General features: G+C 49.4%; 1 protein-coding gene across 1 annotated transcript in view; it reads left to right on the top strand.

The window, feature by feature from the left end:
• ANAPC5 (anaphase promoting complex subunit 5) overlaps nucleotides 1-5,020 on the top strand; it is a 33,239-nt gene extending 28,219 nt beyond the window's left edge. The window contains 2 exon segments of the mRNA XM_036277085.1: nucleotides 3,991-4,153; nucleotides 4,756-5,020. Coding sequence (XP_036132978.1) covers nucleotides 3,991-4,153; nucleotides 4,756-4,967 — 375 coding nt within the window. The 3' untranslated portion in view covers nucleotides 4,968-5,020.
• Nucleotides 5,021-20,550: the final 15,530 nt, after the last annotated feature.

Genomic DNA, 20,550 nt, shown 5'->3' with positions numbered 1-20,550 from the left:
ATTTACCATTTTAACCATTTTAAAGTATACAATTCAATGGATTTTAGAATAAACTATATCTATATATATTATATACCAATATCTCTCTATATGGAATATTTTAGAACATCTTCAGTGTTTAGCAAAAATCATACTATCTGATTCCAGGATATTTTCATTACCCCTTTCCCATTAAACAGTCACTCCCATCCTCTCCCTCAGCCCCTGGCAACCACCAAGTTACTTTCTGTCTCTAAGGATTTGCCTATTCTGTATATTTCATATAATGGAATCATATAATATTTGGCCTTTTGTGTCTGACTTTTTCACTTAGTATAATGTTCTCAGGGTTCATTTATGTTGTGGCATGTGTTACATCCTTTTTAATAGCTGAATCATATTCTGTTGGATGTGTACATGTTTCATCTACCCATCAGTTGATGGACAGTTGAGTTGTTTCCACCTCTTGGCTATTATGAATAGCTGATCTTAACATTCATGTACAAGTTTTTGTGTGAATATCTGTTTTATTTCTCTTGAGTATTCTTTTTTACTTATTTATTTTTAAGTAATTAATTAATTTTTGTTACAGATGTTCCCCCCCCCCTCCAGACACCCTCCTCCCTATCCCACCGCCCAAGCATTGTTGTCTCTGTCCATTGTTATGCATATATGCATATCAGTTCTTTGGTATATCTCCCCCCACCCCTTCTCTGAAGTTTGTCAGTTTGAACTGTACTTTTTTCTGTCTCTGGGTCTATTTTGTACATCAGCTTTTTCTGTTCATTATATTTCCATAAATGAGTGAGATCATGTAGTATTTGTCTTTCTCTGATAGGCTTGTTTCGCTTAGCATAATACTCTCCAGGTTCCTCCATGTCATCTCAAAGATAAGAGATATTTCTTTCTTACAGCTGCATAGTGTTCCATTGTGTACATGTACCACAGCTTTTTTATCCACTCATCTACTCAGGGACACTTGGGCTGTTCTTGAGTATTCTTAAGAGTAGAATTGCTAACATATGATAATTCAGTTTAACTTGATTGATTTTTTTTAATGTTTAACAAATGTTGCATTCTTGAGATAAATCCCAGTTGGTCGTTGTGTAGAGTTCTTTTAATATGCTTCTGGACTTGGTTTGCTAATATTTGTTGAGGATTTTTTTTTTTCCTGTAATCAAGAGATATTGGTCTGTAGTTTTCTTGTGGTAGCTTTGTTTTGCTTTGGTATTAGGGTAATAATGCCTCACAAATAGTGGCCTCTAATGTTTTTTGGGAGAGTTTGAGAAGGATTGGTGCTGATTCTTTAAATGTTTATTAGAATTCACCCACAAAGCTGTTTGATCCTGAGCTTTTCTTATTTATTTATTTATTTATTTATTTAATCCTCACTCGAGGACACTTTTTCATGTTTTTGTTCAGATAGAGTGGGAGGAAAAGAGAGGAAGAGAGAGAGAGAGAGAGAGAGAGAGAGACATCAACGTGAAAGGGACACATGAGTGGTTGCCACCCGCATGACCCAACCAGGGCCGGTGACAAACTGCAACTGAAGTACGTGCCCTTAGCGGGAACTGAACCCGGGTCTCTCTGGACCGCAGGCCGACGCTCTAACCACTGAGCAAAACCGGCCAGGGTCTGAGCTTTTCTTTTTTGGACTTTTTTGGTTATTGATTCAGTCTCTTATAGGTCTATTCAGATTTTCTTTTTTTTTCTTGAGTCACTTTTGGTAATTGTGCCTTTCTTCTTCTTTTTTTTTATCCTCACCTGAGGACATTTTTCCATTTTTTGTTCAGATAGAGTGGGAGGGGGAGAAAGGAAGAGACAGAGAGAGAGAAACATCGACGTGAAAGAGACACATCGAGTGGCTGCTACCTCCACAACCAACCAGGGCCGGGGACAGACTGCAACCAAGGTACATACATGCCCTTAGCAGGAACCGAACCTGGCTCTCTCTGGACCGCAGGCCAACACTCTAACCGCTGAGCCAAACCGGCCAGGACAGTAATTGTGCCTTTCTAGAAATTTGTTCATATAATTTCTCTGATTTGTTGGCATACAATTGTTTGTAGTATTCTCATATAATTCTTTTCACTTCCATAGGTTGTTAGTTAAGTCCCCACTTCCATTCATTTGGGTCTTCTCTTTTTTTTCTTGGTCAGTCTAGCTAACAGTTTAATTTTCTTGGTCTTTTCAGAGAACCAACTTTTAGTTTCATTGATTCTCTTTATTGTTTTTCTATTCTTTATTTTTTTCAAATACAAGCAAAAGTTTACTTAGAAAGTCACAGAGGCCCTGGCCGTTGGAGCGTTGGCCTGTGGACCAGAGAGTCCCAGGTTCGGTTCCTGCTAGGGGCACGTACCAAAAAAAAAAAAAGTCACAGAGGTAGAATAAGTGAGCCAGCTAGGAAACAAGGTACAGAGGCAAAGGAAGAGCCCTTGGGGGTTAGGAGAAAGGGAGTAGATTCATGTCTGGAAGAAGAAAGGGGAAGCGGCAGCCTGCTCCAGGGAGAGCAAGAGCACCGAGTCTTTATTTTTTTTCATCTTTTGTTCAGATAGAGTGGGAGGGAGAGAGAGAGAGAAACATCGACGTGAAAGGGACACATTGAGTGGCTGCCACCTGCACGACCAACCAGGGCCGGGGACAAACTGCAACCGAGGCACATGCCCTTAGCGGGAACTGAACCCGGGTCTCTCTGGTCCGCAGGCCGACGCTCTAACCGCTGAGCCAAACCGGCCAGGGCCACCTATTCTTTATTTTGTTTATCTTCGCTCAAGTTTTTATTATTTCGCTTTGGAATTTCCTTTTTCTAATTCCTTCCTTCCTTCCTTCCTTCCTTCCTTCCTTCCTTCCTTCCTTCCTTCCTTCCTTCCTTCCCTCCCTCCCTCCCTCCCTCCCTCCCTCCCTCCCTCCCTTCCTTTTTTCATGGAGCGGGAGGGAGAGAGGAAGGAAGAGAGAGATACATCGACGTGAGAGAGACACATCGAGGGGTTGCCTCCCACACAACCCTGACAAGGGCCGGGGATCGAACCTGCAACTCTTTGTTCCGCAGCCAACACTCTAACTGCCGAGCCAAACCGGCCAGGGCACACCTAGTTGGTTTATAGTGTTGTTCAATCTTTTATTTCCTTGCTTGTCTTCTGTCTAGTTATTCTATCCATTATTGATGTTATTGTTGAACTATTTCTCTCATCAGTTCTTTCACTTTTGCCTCATATATTTTTGGATTCTGTTTAGTGTGTATGGGGTTCTGTTTATGATTGTATCTTCTTGCTGCATCGATCTGTAATCAGTATATAATGTCCTTCTTTGTCTATTGTAATAGTTTTTGACTTGAAGTCAGTTTTGACTTGAAGTCAGTCTATCTTTACTGTCAGCCTACTTGTGTCTCTTAATCTAAAGTGAGTCTCTCACCTGTTATGTAGGTAGCATATAGTTGGATCATTCTTTTCAATTTATTCTACCAATCTCTTTCAATTGAAAAGTTAAATTCACTTACATTTAATATAATTATGGATAAGAAAGGACTTACTCTATTTTGCTATTTTTTTCTATATGTCTTACATCTTTTTTTGTTCCTTATTTCTGCCACTACTGCTTTCTTTTGTGTTCAGTAGATATTATCTAGTGTACCATTTTAATTCCCTGTTGTTTCTTTTACTATATACTTTGAAGATGTTTTCTTAGTGACTCCTCTTCCTCCAGTGATCCTTACACAGCTAATTCAACCCTTTAGAATCACCAATCTAAATGATTTTGGTGCTGAATCATCTTGTAAAGACAGAAATCTTTCCATAATGTGAGTAACTGCTCCCCCTGTATCTATTGTAGTCTGCAATCAGATTATCACATATTATATTTTCTAAGAGTATAGTGCACAGTAAATGTAGTACAAACATGTCAGGGAAAAGCTAAGCCAGGCCTGGCTTTCGGGAGAGAAGACCCGGGGAGGAAGCCCTTGCTGCAGTGGCCCTGCGTGTGGGTGTGCACGCTGCCACGATGTTTCTTTTTCAGCTCATCCTTGGAATCCCAGAACAGGCCTTAAGCCTTCTCCATATGGCCATTGAGCCCATCCTGGCAGACGGAGCTGTCCTGGACAAAGGCCGGGCCATGTTCTTGGTGGCCAAGTGCCAGGTGGCTTCCGCAGCTTCCTATGATCCACCGAGCAAAGCAGAAGGTAGGAAGCCATGCAGAGATGGTTAGGCAATGCTCTTGCAGAACACTTCTAAAATGTAGGACCTAGCAGAAGAAAAGACAGTACATTTGGGGTAGTATTTAAGTTCTGAGTGTTCACAATTTTAAGTTGACGTTTCACGCAGCATGAAAGTGCTTCACATGCATGTTTGTCATGAAGGCTGAAGGCGAATGTGTGGTGATTTACTCTATAGAATTGCTTCAGGCTGGAAGTCAGGACTCAACACCTTTTATAGAACCTTACTCTAGTGTATTTTTTTTCTTCTCAAAGAGTTGAATATAAAAGTATCGGTACAGCATAGGGAATATAGTCAATAATATTGTAATAACCATATATGGTGCCAGGTGGGTACTGGAAATACCAGGGGATTCACTTTGTAAAATAGATGATTGTCTAGTCACTGCTGTACACCTGAAACCGACACAAAATAATACTGAAAGTACACTGTAATTGAAAAATAAGTTAAGAAATGTGTTCAAGAGTTAATAAACACAAAATTTAAGTTTAAAAAGTAAATATTAAGTTTTGGAAGCCGTATGTGAAGTGTTGAATTAAACATGTGTGGCGTTTCCCCCCTCCATCAGCTCTGGAGGCCGCCGTCGAGAACCTCAATGAAGCGAAGAACTACTTTGCTAAGGTCGACTGCAAAGAACGAATCAGAGATGTGGTTTACTTCCAGGCCCGACTCTACCACGCCCTGGGGAAGACCCAGGAGAGGAACCGCTGTGCCATGCTCTTCCGGCAGCTGCACCAGGAGCTGCCCTCTCACGGGGTGCCCTTGATAAATCACCTCTAGCGAGCGTGCCCTGCTGGGCCGCTGTGCTTGTTTACACTCCCTCCCTCCACATAAATGTTTTGTTTAGAAAAAAAATTTTTTTTTCTTTATTGATGTTAGAGAGAGAGGGGAAGGGAGAGGTAGAAACATTGATGACAGAGAACATCGATTGGCCGTCTCCTGTATGACCTCCCACCGGGGACTGGGCCCACAACCTGGGCATGTGCCCTGACTGGGAATCGAACCGGTGACCTTTGGTGCATGGGTCTATGCTCAACCACTGAGCCACACCAGCTGAGAAAATGATGTTTTTGATGTCTGTCTTGTCAATAAACTGCATTAGGGTTTGTTTGTCATATTTTGCTGCTAGAATATACATATTTGTTTTGTTCTCCTTTTTCCTTCTGATAGCAAAGACATCAACTTTTTGTTAATAAACAGCTGTTTGTATAAGTGTTAAAGATTACGTTCTTTCTGGGCAAAATTTCCAACGTCTTATTAGAGATCGTGCACACTCCCCATCATTATGTACATTTGTTTACACATATGCTCAGGCAAGCTGCCTTTGGGTACTGGTAGATCGCGCCAGGAGGTCAGCGCAGGTGTTTCCATGGCTTGAATTTCCTTCTGCAGCATCTCTGCTTTTTCGGACTGAATGGTGCTTGGAATACGTGTAGATCCCTGACTGGAGTTAGCCTTGGGACCAATGCCAAGCATATTCCATTCACTTTCTGGGTGTTGGCTTTCTTGTATTTTCTGCAGGGGTATATTTTTCTATAACTATAAATGAGGGATGAGGATAACTCTAGGAATTTGTCATGAATAAGGCGATTCTAAATTAAGAAAGCGTCTGAAGCTCAGGTGTGTAGATGCCATCACTCCAACACACAGTGTATCTAATTTACTTAACCTGTAATTAAGCAGAGGCCAGTTATTACTTTGTCTGTTCATGAACTTGTTATCCTTAATGTTCACAGAAAAACCCGTGTTTCAAGTCTAAAACAGCAACAAGACACCAGCCAAATTTTGCAGCTTCTATCATTGGCTCTTTCTCCATTCAGTTTCAACCTGATGGGAAATAATTACTCTCCAAAGCTCTTTGAAGCGGTGTAAAATAACTCCCACTCATTGGGGTGTGTTCGCTAGCCAAAGATGGCTGCCCTGGAAACGAGATTCCGTGTCGAGATACAGACTTTGATTGGTATGTTGATGTTTAAAAATCTTTCCTTAAATGTATTTGAAAGGTTATATATGTAGAGGGTAAAAATTAAATATTCTTTTTTTTTTTTTTTTGGTACGTGGCCCTAGTGGGAACCAAACCCGGGACTCTGGTCCGTAAGCCAATGCTCCAACCGCTGAGCCAAACCAGCCAGGGCAAAATTAAATATTCTTTTTTTTTTTTTTAATCCTCACCCGAGGATATTTTTTCCATTTTTTTGTACAGATAGAGTGGGAGGGAGAGAGAGGAAGGGAGAGAGAGAGAGAAACATCGACGTGAAGGGACACATCGAGTGGCTGCCACCCACACGACCAACCAGGGCCGGGGACAAACTGCAACCGAAGTACGTGCCCTTAGCGGGAACTGAACCCGGGTCTCTCCGGACCGCAGGCCGACGCTCTAACCGCTGAGCCAAACTGGCCAGGGCAAAATTAAATATTCTTTTTTTTTTTTTTTTTCATCCTCACCCGAGGACATTTTTCCATTTTTTGTTCAGGTAGAGTGGGGGGTGGGGAGAGGAACAGAGAGAGAGAGAAACATCGATGTGAAAGGGACACATCGAGTGGCTGCCACCCGCACTACCGACCAGGGCCGGGGACAAACTGCAACCGAGGTACGTGCCCTTAGCGGGAACCGAACCCGGGTCTCTCAGGACCGCAGGCCGACGCTCTAACCGCTGAGCCAAACTGGCCAGGGCAAAATTAAATATTCTTAAAGGCTGTATAGTAAAAAGTAATTCTTCCTCCTGGGAAGTTACTATAACAATATCAGTTTCTTTTTATTCTTCCAAATATAGTCTTCTGTCTGATGTCATTTTTGGTCAATGTATTTAAACTAAGATCCTACCAATCTAAGAAGTGATCTTCATCACTCTGCCGCAGTGTAAGCAGGTCCAAGACATGGGCAAGGTTGCTCAGCTGACCCTTTAGGTATCAAACGAGGACTGGCTACATAATTTGTGGGGCCCAGTGCAAAGTAAAAAATACAAGGCCTATATTGAGCAGAGCCTTAAACCAGGTAGGGGGTCTTCTATTCGAAGAGCCCTGTGCAAATGTAGTTTGCACGCCCGTGAAGCCAGCCTGCCGACACTACCCTTAGATTGCAAGTTCACCCTGACAGGACTGAATCCAAAGCTAATACAAAGAGGCCATGGCTCCCTGTCATCTGTGACTTAGGCTAGTTGTCAGGGGCCCATCTCCTCCAGGGAGGAATTAGTGGGTTAAATGGAAAGTTGGAAACATCAGAGTGATCCCCAAACTGGGAATTCTTCTGAGTTACAGCTAACTGGCTTTTTTTCCCGGTGGAGCATTGGGGGAAGTGAGAATCATCCATTTTTATACCCCTAATGATACCAAACTTCTCAGGGTCTTTTTTTTTTGCCAGCATTTTTCACTGTCCTATTGATTGGGAAAGAATTCAATGAATAATGGTGTGATTAATCCAGATGTCTCCACCTAGACGTTCAAGGTTTGGGAGGTGGAACCTTCTAGTGAACTACATGAGTAGAAACCCGAACAGTTCAGGAAGGAGAGGACAGAACCTTGGCAGGAGCTTAGGATGGTTTGTTTACTTATTTTCTTGGCACTCTGTTGTCAAGACAACAAGATCTGTTTGCCTAGAATAGGGTTTTCTGGTGTTCTTGGAGGAGAAAACTCAAAAAGCAAAGCCAATTCCTATTTTCATATTGCTGAGAAGAAAATGGTTTGAGTGGGATGATTCTTACCACAAGAGGGGCTGAATGTCAATGAAAGACCATTGTGATGTTCTCTGCCTTGTTCTAATTCGCTTTACTAAGAAAGGCACATGGTTGATGGGGTTTTTGCTCTCTGCCAAGTATATTAATAGTTAATGCCTTTGAGTGTTTATGTGCCAGGCACTAAGCTATGATCTTTACACACACGACTGTATTTAAACCCCAAGCCCAGCCTGTGCACTAGGTTTATTATCCCCATTTGACAGCTGATGAAACCAAAGTCACTTGTCCAAGGCCACAGAGCTGATCACTATCAAAGCTGGGATTTGAACTAGGTCTGCCTGTCTCCACAGTCACTGCTTTCAACCACAAAGCTGAACGTAAACAAATGAATCAGCTGTGCTACATATCTACATTCCAGGAATTTATGGCTCTATTTGGCAAGTCAGAACTCACGAGTGAAAACAAAGAAAGGGTGGCTGAGCATCAACTAAATGCTAAAGGACATCAGAGAGGAGAGGGGACAAGGAGGGCCTGGGTCACAGCATTTCAGGAAATTTCTTCCAGAAAGAAGTGGATTTGGGCTAGAGTTTAAATTTGAATGGGCTCTTTCTTACCTTTCTCACATAATTGGCTTCTAACTTTACATAGCTGAATATATATCTAAGCTTCTGCCTGTTAGCTAGTGTTCTAATAAAACACCGGCAATTCAGTAACACGATGTAAACATATAGGGTTGTATATTTTAACATGTAACAAGGAAAGACATCGACCAATATCTATTTTGGTTTCTTTAGTAAAGCAGGGGTTGCCAAACTATTGCCCATGGGCCAAAGCTGGTATGCCACCTGTTTTTATATGATTTATTAGCTCAGAATGGTTTATACATTTTAAGTGTTTGAAGGAAAATCAAAACAATATTATTTTGTGATCTGAAAATCACGTGAAATTCAACTGTCAGTGCTGTAAATAAAGTTTTATTGGAACACAGCCCCACCCATTTATTTGTGTCTATGGCTGCTAGAATGGCAGAGTTGTTGCCAACAGACACCATATGGTCTGCAAAGCCTAAAATATTTACTATGTGGCCCTTTACAGAGAAAGTTTGCTCACCCTTGTCACAAAGTTAGACATATCCAGAACGTTCCCTATCAACCCCAGTGCATACTTTAGTGGAAGAAAATAGAAATATACAGAACTGCCCTGACCAATTTGGCTCAGCGGTTGGAGCGTCGGCCTGGGGGACCATAGAGTCCCAGGTTCAGTTCCCACTAGGCCCTGGAGGCTAGGGGCACGTGCCAAAATAAAAAAAAAAAATGTACATAACTATGTATTCACCATTCAGAAGTGACTGTTAACATTTCGCAGTTTGCTTCCAATCCATTTATAAGTAAAAGGCATAAAACGTTATAACATTCATCAAATGACTGGAACACGTTTCACGGATCCATTCCCCTGAAGACATTTAGGACGGTTCCCAGATTTTTGCCATTCCCAACAAATGCGTGCATGCCGAAGAACATCGGGAGGGGTGGTCTAGACTGTACGCGCCCTGGCAGCCTGGAAATGCCAGAGAAGCTAAACAAAAGCGTCCTGGGAATCCACTCAGTTGAGAAGGGGACTTTGAACTTTTCCTTAATTTGGCCCTTGACTCCCCTTTAAACTCTTGGTTCCCCTTTTCGCTGCTTGGTAGGGTCCGTGAGACACCCCCTGGGTAACTCTGGGTTCAGGGCTGGGTTTCCGCTACCACCCGAGGCGGGCAGGTCTGGCAGCCCCGGAGGTCTGCTCTCCCCTCCCCCACAGCGCCGATCGCCAGCGGGGACACTGAGCGCACCCCAAGGCTCCAGCACAGCAGGGCGCTGGAAGGGGTAGCATGTTTGGCAAGAACGTCTTCCATACACAGCACCCGCGTCTTCGGGGAAAGCCAGGCTTCCTCGGCTTTCGTGTAGATCCAGGCGGAGTGTGGGTGGGGCAGGTACGCGGTCCCCCAGCCTCGGGCGGGCCCTGAGCGGTGATCGGGAGCGAGGTGGGTGAGGAAGGGGGTTCCCCGGAAGGGGTGTCCCGCAGCCCGGGGGAACTTTCCCGGGCTCGGCCTCCGCGCCGCAGTTCCCGCGTCTGGCTAACAAAGCTGAACCGTCCTCCGAGGGGTGCCGCGGCCGCCGCGGGGAGAACCGGGGCAGGTGCGCGCGGGGCGGGGCCAGGGTGCAGCGCGGCCTCCCACGCTCGCGTCCCGGCAGGTCTCCCCCTCCACGCAGGTCTGCGGCTTCCTCCCGCCCCGCCCCGCCGCCTCCCCTCTCTCCTGTCCCTCCGCCTCGCCGCTACCTTCTCTCCGCGGCTCCCGCCTCCTCGCCCTCCCGGCGCCGGGCGAGCGGCGGGGACGCGCCGAGGGGCGCGCGGCGGGCGCGGGCGCGGGCGGGGCGGGCTCTGCGCCGGCTTCCAGCGTCGCGGCCAATCCGCGTGCAGCCCGGGGCGGCGGCGCGCCCGAGCCCGGACCCGGGCGGCCCCTCCCGCCCCGCCCCCGCCCCCGCCCCCGCCCCCGGCGCCTGCCGGAGCCGCGCCGACCGAGCCGGGGTGCAGAGCGCGGAAGGCGGCGGCGGCGGCGGCGCGGAGCCCAGGTGAGCTGGCGGGAGCCGGGTCGCGGGCCGAGGATGCAGCCGCCGCAGCCCCGGGGCCCTGGCGCCCTCGGCCTCTCGGGGCGGGGCGACCGCTGCTGGGATTGCAGACAAAGCCCTGCGGCCGGCCTCGGGCTCCCTCCGCGGAGGGGACCCCACGTGCGCCGCCTCCCGCCCCGCCACGTGGGGGCGAGGTCCCCGCTCCCCTTCCTCCGCGCCCTCTGAGCGCCGGGGCCTCGGGCGGCCTCTCGGCGGGACCGCGCCCGGCCCAGGGTGGCAGGGGCGGTCCCGGAGTTTGGAACCGGGGGCCGGGGCTGCCAAGGATCTTGGAGGCGGCCTAGGCCCACCCCCTCGCGTTTGACGGGTGGGGGTGGCTGGAGCGCACGGGGGAGGAGAGGGCCACGGACTTGGAGCAGCTCACCCCCGCACCCCCTGGTCTTGGGGCACACCCAGGCCCTGGGAGGTTGGACTCCAGGCGGCAGGACCCTGGGCCAGCAGCTGTGGGGCCGGGGACCGTTACCTCTCATCTGTCGGCCCTTTGCTACCCCCCTCTTCCCCCTTCCCCAAGTCTCTTGCTGGAACCTCACAGGCTTGGTCCTTTTGACCTAAATTCACCTCGGGGCCGCAGCATACTCGCGGTGCATGCAGAGAGGTGCCGTTACCTGCACCCTCTGCCTGACTTGGGGATACAGGGATGCTGGGCCCAGCCCCACTCAGCATTGGGTCTTGGTGCCTGGGGTACACCCGCTCCAGCCTTGAGCTTTGCCGGCCTCCCCATTCCTGCCCTGTTTGGGGAGTAGGCTGTTTTCACAGCTCTGCCGGCCACCCTGGCTGCTTTCACTTGGCACCTAAGAGGGTGCATCTCAGCCTCTCCTGTCTCCCCCAGAAGGTTGGGGCAGGGGGATGGCGTTTGGGGGGACTGGAAACAGTACTGTTAGCAAGAGAGGGGCTTGCTGGCCTCGGGTGGGACATGCAGTGTCCACTTCCTTAGAGGCAACTCTTGCCTTCCTCAGTCCTGGGGAGAGAAACTTCGTGTGCCCTGCAGCCATGCAGTCATTGACTGCTCCCCTCCCCTGACCTTGCCTCCAGCAGCAGAGAAGAGGCTAGCTCTTTGTCACCCCTGCACCCTTGTTCCTCGGGGGAGGCAGGGGCCACGGGGAGGGGAGGGCTTTGGGGGAATTAGACCCCTTCCCCCAAGCCACCCCACAAAAACGTGCAATTTAAGAATAAACAGTGTATATTCAATGCCAATGCAGCTTCTTGATGAGCCTGGACACTCCATTTAGATTGCTGCTCATAAACCCTTCCTATGTAGAAAGCGGCCATTTGTGGTGAAAGCACACGCTGAATTTTAAAATAAAAAACAGCCACCATTTGATGAGCTCCTAAGTACTGTGCTATGTGTTGCCTGCATTATCTTATTTAATACCAAAACATATCCTATGAGGCTGAGGTTTTTATCCCTTTTGTAGAGAAGGTTAAGCCTTGAAATAATCCTGCAAGTGTTGCTAGAAGGTAGCTCCATTTATGGAGGAGCTCAGAGAGGTTAAGTAACTTGCCTAGTGTCACACAACCAACCCAGGTATGTCAGGTCCTCGAGCCTTTGCACTTGATCACCTGTTCTAGAGCAGGGACTCTTGCAGGGCCACCCTCACGCACCTTGAGGAGTACAGGTGTGTTTACTAGGCCAGCCTGTGCGGGCACAGAGCCAAGCTTGCCTGGTGGTGATGTCGATCAGCTGAGGTTGGTCTTTGCTCCCACTCCCAGTTGTTAATGGTCTGGTAGCCAAATATACTCACTAATAACTGCAGTAGCTCTGATCAGGGGCGGTCCCACCTTTCTGGCCAGTGTTTGGAAAAGTGTGGGAGCAACCTTCGGTTGTCAGAATGATACTGAGCATTCCTGGCTTTGGGGGAGCGGGAAACAGGGGTGCCAGACCTCCTGCAGGCAGGTCGGATCTTCAGCAGACGGGAAGAATTGCCCTGCCCTAATGCCAGGAGTGTCCCTGTTGGGACACCAGGAAAGATAAGTACTGTGGGAATGAAGAGCAGAGGGGGTGTCAGTCCAGAAGGCTCCCCGAAGGAGGTGTCATTTGTGTTGAGCCTTGAAGAATGGGCTAAAAAGTGGGGTTTGGATAGGAGGCGGAGGGGAGGGATATAGGATGGCAGGGGAAACTTTCTGCAGTCTCCTTGAGAACCTCAGCCTGGATCCAAGATGAGCTGGTGGGTGGGGAGTCACCTCACTCAGAGGACGGGATGGGCTGGGTGGGGTAGACAAGCCTATTTCGTGGCATTTGGGCTCAGCTTTTCTTTTTTTTTAAATCTGAGGATATTTTTCCATTTATCTTCAGGTAGAGTGGGAGAGGGGGAGAGAGAGATACTGAACACATCAGTGTGAGAGAGGCACATCGATTGGTTGCCTCCCACATGACCCCGACCAGGAACTGCAACTGAGGTACATGCCCTTGACTGGAATCGAACATGTGACTCTTTGGCCCGAGGGCCGACGCTGTAACCACCGAGCCAAGCCGGCCAGGGCTTGGGCTCAGATTTTAACAGGGACCACAGAGTTACCCATACTCCACTATGAACCCATTTTGTGGAAGGGCTCAGGGTCCCTGGCATGCCTTCTTCTTGTGGCTGTGGGTAGCATTTGGTTCCCATTTCCTTCCCTGATCCTGGGGATTGGGGCAAACGTTATTTCAGACTTTCCTTTGGGTCAGAGGGCCTTGTATTGCCATTTTTCGCAGATGGTTTGCTTTCCCAATAGCTCCTCCCTGGACCGGGTTGGAGAGGCCCGGCCCCAGGGGCTGCCGCGGTCTTTGCCTGCACTTCTGGGTCCCCTTTCCTGGAAGCTTTGGAAGGGCGTCTTCCCTCAGGCTGTGCTGGTTGCCCCGCTGACCTGTTCGTAATGTGGGACCTTTTGTGTCTGGCTTCTTTCATGGAGCATACAGTTCTTAAAGTTCATTCGTGTCGTAAACCCTATCAGTGCTTTCTTTGTACGGCTGAGTAATACTCCTTGTGCGGGGAGAGCACATTCTGTTTCTCCCTTCATCTGTGGATGGACACTTGGGTTGTTTCTACCGTAAGGGCTGCTTAAGGCCACTTTCTTCCTCTGCCTCCGCAGCCCCCAATTGATAAGCCTCTGGGCACGGGATGTCATTTTGTCACTCCATCTGCAGGGAGAGGGTGATGGAAGGACTCTCTGAAAGCAGGTGAAACCAGGTTTTCTGGACTACCTTAACTTCGCCCCCAGCTGCTCCTCCCCAGGAGTCCTGGCTCCTTCTAAGCCCATCACCCAGGGAGCCTTGATTTCATTCAGGTTCCTTCGTTTCAGTCACTGTGATTTGTTAATTGTAGGTTCCCATGCGATCTCACTGGTGTATATTTTGTGACACTTTTTCCAGATAAGTAAATGCACAAAGTAAAGAAAGATTTGGGGCAAATGCTATTTCAGATTTTCCTTTGGTAGATCGTGTCCTAACCCTCTGGCCAAGCGTGGAGTCACCTGTCTTTCCTGATGCCCAGAAAAGACTACCCACCCCCCAGGCCCTTTTGACAGTTGGGGTCTTGTCCAAACCTTGATTGTGAGCCAGGCTGTGTGCTGGGCTCTATCATATAGAAGATTGACTCGAGCCTGGCTGGTGTGGCTCAGTGGTTGAGCGTCGACCCTGCACCAAGAGGTCGCTGGTTCGATTCCCAGATGGGCTTAGAAGGGAGCCAGGACTCTCAGGGCATATGACCAGGTTGTGGGCCCGATACCCAGTGGGGGGCATGCAGGAGGCAGCCAGTCGATGTTCTCTCTCATCAATGTTTCTACATCTCTCCTTTCCTCTCTCAAATCAATAAAGAAAAAAAAAGATTGACTCAACAGCTACCCTCTAGGTAGGCTGTGGTAGCTCCATTTTACAGATGAGAAAATCAAGGCTCAGGTCCTCTGGGATCATGCTGGCCAAGGATGCCCCTTTTCTCATGGCGTGGACGCCACTTCCTCCAGGAGGTCATGTGTGGGAATAATTTCAGAATGGTTTTGCTCTAAATAAGAGTTTGGCCCTAGGCCAGTTTGGCTTAGCGGTTAGAGCGTCGGCCTGCAGACCAGAGAGACCCGGGTTCGGTTCCCGCTAAGGGCATGTATCTCGGTTGCAATTTGTCCCCCGCCCTGGTTGGGTCATGTGGGTGGTGACCACTCGATGTGTCCCTTTCACGTTGATGTTTCTCTCCCTCTCTCTCTCTTCATCTCTCTCCCTCTCACTCTATCTGAACAAAAAATGGAAAAATGTCCTCGGGTGAGGATAAAAAAAAAGTTTGAATGAGTATTTTCCCTTCTTCCCTGATTGGATCCATGCCTCAACAAAACCTATTTAAAAAGAGGGACTCCTCAGGGAAGACCCACTCCCTGCTCTGGCATTCTCTGCTGGTGATGTTAGTGACCAAAATGAGGAAGGAATGATTTTAGCTGCTGGTATTTTCAGTTCCAACCATGTTTGTAGTGTTGCTGCTGAATTTTTTTATTCAATTATGAAACTTTTTTTTTTTTTAATCCTCACTCGAGGACATTTTTCCATTTTTGTTCAGATAGAGTGGGAGGGAGAGAGAGAGAGAGAGAGAAACATGAACATGAAAGGGACACATCGAGTGGCTGCCACCCGCATGACCCAACCAGGGCCGGGGACAAACTGCAACCGAGGTACATACCCTTAGCGGGAACCGAACCCGGGTCTCTCCGGACCGCAGGCTGACGCTCTAACCGCTGAGCCAAACCGGCCAGGGCTGAAACTTTTTTTTTAATCCTCACCCCAGAATATTTTTCCATTTATTTTCAGATAGAGTGGAGGGAGGGGGAGAGAGAGAGGGAGAGAGAGAAACATTGATGTGAGAGAGACACACCAATTGGCTGCCTCCCGCACGACCCTGACCAGGGCCAGGGACCGAACTGCAACCAAAGTGCGTGCCCTTGACTAGAATCGAACCCGTGACTCTTCGGTCCGCAGACCGATGCTCCAGCCACTGAGCCAAACCGGCCAGGGCTATGGAACATTTTAAGCGTAGAGAAAAGCCAAAGTTTTGCGTTGTTGACGGGCTGGTGTTTTTGGAAGGCTGGGAGGAGGCCCAGGAGGTGATGGAAAGGGGGGCAGAGCAGGCACTGGCTCTGGATCCCCGATGGGCTTTCACCAAACCCGCACTTTTGTGGGCTGGTGACAAGCTGCCCTGGGAACTGAGGCGCGTGGGGCTTGGTCCCTGTGCCCGGGGAGCTCCCAGCTGAGTGGTCTGTGAGCTGTGCTTTGGGGAAGGCAAAGGATCCTAACATTCTCCCGTCTGGAAAGGAAGAAAACTCCAGGCGTCTGTGGTGCCCAGTCTCACCCTCACCCTCTCCTGAGAGCTGGTGGGAAACTATTTTTACGTTGTCTCTTCTCATCCTGCTAGCTTCTGGAAATAGTTGAGATGGCACTGGGGGAGAGGAAATGCTGATTGCAACTCGGAGGGGAGAGAAGGAGGGTCCCCTAAGGAAATGGGAGGTGGGGGCATTGGGAGGCCAGGGTCTCTGGTTGGGGTACAGGGTAGGAAGCAAATGGGCAGGAAGGGGGCATTGTGGGTGGTGCCTGAAGAAGTTTAAATGGGGAACTGGTGGTTGGGGGGGCAGGGTGTGGGGGAAAGAACACCTCCCTCACGTCTTCTTAAAGGTACTTTGGGGTTTTACCTTCAGTGCCTCTGGCGGAAAGGTATTTCATTTAGATTCATCCCAGACGGTTTTCCCACCCTCTGGGGCCAGATGGGGGACAGGGTTCTGGACCCCCAGAGCCACTCCCAGCCCCTCCTTGTCCCTGGCTGGGGTTGCTTGTGCTGGAGTCTGGGAAGGGAGGGCCAGAGGGAGCTAGATTTAGCATCACCTCCAAAGGCAGGGAAGAGGGAGGGAGAAGGGCCACAGGTGGGCAGGGCGTGGATCCCTAGGGGTTTCTGGGGCTTCTGATCTGGCCCCTGTCTCTGATTTGCTCAGCCGCAGAATGTTAGAGTGGGAGTCTTTCTTTTCATCACAAATTGCAATTCCATTTGTTTCCCCGCCTCTTCTTGGGGTCCGTGAAAGACTGGGAGGGATTCCGTGAGAGAAGAGGAAGGAAGATGGTTTCTGCCTCCCTTTTTCAAATACCCCACCCCCACCCCCACCCCCGCACCTCCTCACTTTTCAAGGCCACCAGCACACACCTGTCTAGATACCTGGCTGCAGGATCGGCCCCTCTCCCTGGGGCTTCATCATTGACTGAGCAGTGGCTGCCCTGCAACTCTTAAGGCAGCTGAACTTCTTGCTCCGTAAGCATCCAGGGCTGTAGGGCATCGTGTGCCTACTTTGAAGAAAGCATGTCTGGCCCTGGCCACTGTGGCTCAGTTGGTTGGAGTGTCTTCCAGCACATGGGAAGGTGGCGGGTTCAATTCCTGGTCAGGGTACCTGCCTAGGTTTCCGGTTTGATCCCTGGTCGACGATCGATGTGTCTCATTCACATTGATATTTCTCTCCCTCCTTCCCTCTTTAACCCCCTTCCTCCCTCTCTCAAATCAATTTTTAAAAACAGAAAGCATGCTCATGTTGTTTATCCAGCACATAGTAGGTCCTTAGTAATTACCTGTTGAAAGAACACATGGGGGAGTGGTTTTTCTTTAGGACCTCCCTGGGCCTGTTTCCCCACAGGAGCGAGGATATGGCTGGCCATGCCTGTGACCCCAGGGAGGATGTTGTCCCGGGCCTTGGCGGGATCTTTGCAGCTATTTTGGGCTCCTTTGTTGTCCCATGAGGCCCCGGACCTCTGGGGACTCTGCACCCTGTGTGTCTGTCTGCCTTGGGCCAGTTCCTGGCACACTCCCTGGCTGCTTGCTGTGCTGCGGCTGCTGTTGGGCTCTGCATTTGGTGAGCAGGTGCAGGTCGGAAATGCCTCCAGGAAGTGGGAAGGCGTCCGTTTCCTAGAGTCCTGTGCCCCTTGGCTCCCCGGCGGAGGAGAGAGCGCTTCCCTTTGTCCTGGCCCTGGGCCTGGTTCATCTGCTCCAGGAAGGGTCTGCTCGCCCTGCTCTGGTGAGGGAGGCTCGCTCTGGTGAGGGAGGCTCGGCTGCCAGCCAAGGGCAGTGTGGGAGGCCTTCTGGGCTGGGGGAGGGACCCGGAGTTGGGGCAGGAGGCTCAGGAGAGAGGGCTCTGGGCGTCTTGTCCAGCCCAAGCACCTTGGCAGGAAGGTCGTCTTACTCTGGGGCCCCGAAATGTATGGCTTCGCAGCCCTTCCCTGTGGGCATTCAGTGACCTGGCAGAGCAGAGAGCCGGCTTGGTGCCTGGTCCGTGCTCAGCTGCGTGTTGCTGTTGCCGTTATCATGCAAACCATTGTCTTTTTGTACTTTTTCCTCTTGGGGAGAGTGTTGATAGCTTTCAGTGAATCCTCACAGGGCGTATGACCTTACAAGGTCTGTGACCCCACAACCGTCAGAACACTGGCTTGGCCTCTGCAGGGGTCAGTGGCGGAAGATCCTGTTGTCAGGCTGAAGGGCCAGGCCCTTGCCTACCGGGCCTCTCTGCAGACCAGAGGCCTCCAGGCGGCCTCGAGGCACCCAGGTCTGAACCTTTCCTGAGACCAGGACACCTGCCCTCGCAGCCCCCGGGCACCCAGCTCAGTCCCAGCCAGGGTGTATCTCCTCCTCCAGACCTCAAGGGCCGCGGCCAGACGCCAGCTCGGCAAGGAGACTGATTAAAAGCAGCTTTGCTGTGGGCGGGTGGCCTGGTGTCCTTGGTCTGGAGTGGAGATCAATAAGCAGTTGTTTTTCTCTTGGCCAGGGGAAAAACCTCCATTAGCCTTCTCAGGTGCTGCCCGGCTCGGTTTCTTTTCAGGAACCCTGCAGCCCTGGCAGGTGGCTCTGGGAGCGAGGATGGGCCACAAGGCCCAGGCTCCGGACATCAGGACCCATGGGAACATTCTGGAACACTCCCTGGCAGGTAGACAGGGCCACAGTTAATGACTTCGTTTCAGCTACAGAGGGGCTGCTAGGGGAACAGGAGATGGATCAAATGCTCCCTCCCCTCCTCTCGCCCATAGGTAACACGCTAGGCCTTGTTATCTTAAGTCCTATACTGACGACGGTTCCCTTCTTACTTTCTTTTAAAAATTCATTTCTCAGTTTTTACTGTTACACTAAAGATACATACAGTGAAAAAGCAAGTCCCTCCCACCTAGTTTTCGCACTTCTGCAAGCCAGTTATTTTCTCTTGGGGCCACTGTTACCATTTTCTCGCGTACTTTTCTGCAAATATACTATGCAAATACAATCGTGTGCGCACGCGTGGCCTTCCCCCTACGCCAGCTGCATACTAATGCTTTGGTTTTTTCCCCCCCGTAACTGTGTCTCGGAGCTAATTCGTATTAGGATGTATAGAGTCACCTCTTTTAAAATAAATGCATGGGCGAGGATAAAAAAATCAGAAAATATCCCGTTGTATAGGTAGACCCATTCTATTTATCCCTCTGTTGATGGACGCTGGGGTTGTTTGCACCTTTTGGCTATTGTGAATAATGCTGCTGTGAACGTGAGTGTCTGTGTATCTCTATGAATCCCTGCTTTTAGTTCTTCTTATTTTTTATTTATTTTTTATCCTCACGCGAGGACATTTTTGCATTTTTATCTTCAGATAGAGTGGGAGGGAAAGAGGGAGGAAGAGAGAGAGAAACATTGATGTGAAAGCGACACATTGAGTGGTTGCCACCCACACGACCCCAGCCGGAGCGGGGACAGACCTCAACTGAGGTACATGCCCTTAGCAGGAACCGAACCCAGGACTCTGGTCTGCGGGCCAATGCTCCAACGGCTGAGCCAAACTGGCCAGGGCTCTGCTTTCAGTTCTTTTGGGTATATATTTAGGGGAAGACTTGCTGGGTCACGTGGTAATTCTATGTTTAACTTTTTGAGGACCCACCAAACCATTTCGTGATAGTTTGAATTTGTAATTCTCCTACTGTAACTGCAGCCGAGCACCTTGTCACATGATGGGGTTTTCGTTGTTTCTTTACCATGAATTCTGTGTTCATAAATTGTGCCCGGTGTCCAGGCTGGGACACATGGTTATTCCCTCAACGCAGTTCCATTGGTCTCAACTCGTTTCTCAGAAGCAGGGACTCCATCCGCCTGTGTCACTGTCCAGATTGCCTGACATGCAGGCTGTTCCTGAACTTCTTCTTGCAGGACCGTCCCCAAGAGGGCAGGTGGCATTTCTCTGCCCCCCATTCAGTTCCTCCAGCACTGGCTTTCTGCTGCACCTTCCTCTTTATCCCCTTACTGCCACCCAGTGTCGTCAGCAGATAATTTATTTGTGAAATCTCTGTACTCAGCATCTTTGCAGCGTGCTGATGAGCACGAAGCTGCCACCGTCCACATCTGTGGATGTGCTCCCTGAATCCCTGGGGCACCTGTGACAATTGTCCTGCAGAATTTGTCAAGCACATGAACCAAAGTTTAATCATCTGTCCCAGAGACGGAAGGAGTTGACAGTCTAAGGGAGTATGTCAATCTTTTAAAAAAATTAACCACTTAAAAATATACAGTTCCGTGGCATTTAGTATATTCACAGTCTGTCTAGTTCTGGAACATTTTCATCACCCCGAAGGGAAGCCCCGTGGGGCTTAGCAGTCACTAATGGGGATTAGCAGTCACTCCCATTCTGCCCAACTCGTCCCCCGTCCTGGGCAGCCACTAATCTCCTTTCTACCTCTATGGATTTGCCTGTCCTGGAACTTTGTATAAATAGAATCATAGAGATGTGACCTTTGGGTCTGGCTTCCTTCACTTAGCGTGATGTTTCTGAAGTTTAGACTAGCAGGTGTCGGCTCCATTCCTTCTTCGGCCGGGATGCTACTGCCTTGTGTGGATGGGCCACCTTGTGCTAACCCTTCCTCTGTTGATGGGTGGTTTCGGCTATCATGCATGGTGCTGTTTGGGTATATACCTTGGAACAGACTTGCTAGGTCATGTGGTAATTCTCTGTTTAATTTTTTGAGGAAGCACCAAGCGAGTTGATACCAATGTTTTTGACCTCATGTTTGCCTTCCATCGCCAGGCACCA

This window comes from Molossus molossus, unplaced genomic scaffold (assembly GCF_014108415.1).
Source record: "Molossus molossus isolate mMolMol1 unplaced genomic scaffold, mMolMol1.p scaffold_m16_p_22, whole genome shotgun sequence".
NCBI lineage: Eukaryota > Metazoa > Chordata > Mammalia > Chiroptera > Molossidae > Molossus > Molossus molossus.
This window is presented reverse-complemented; position numbering and strand designations above follow the sequence as displayed.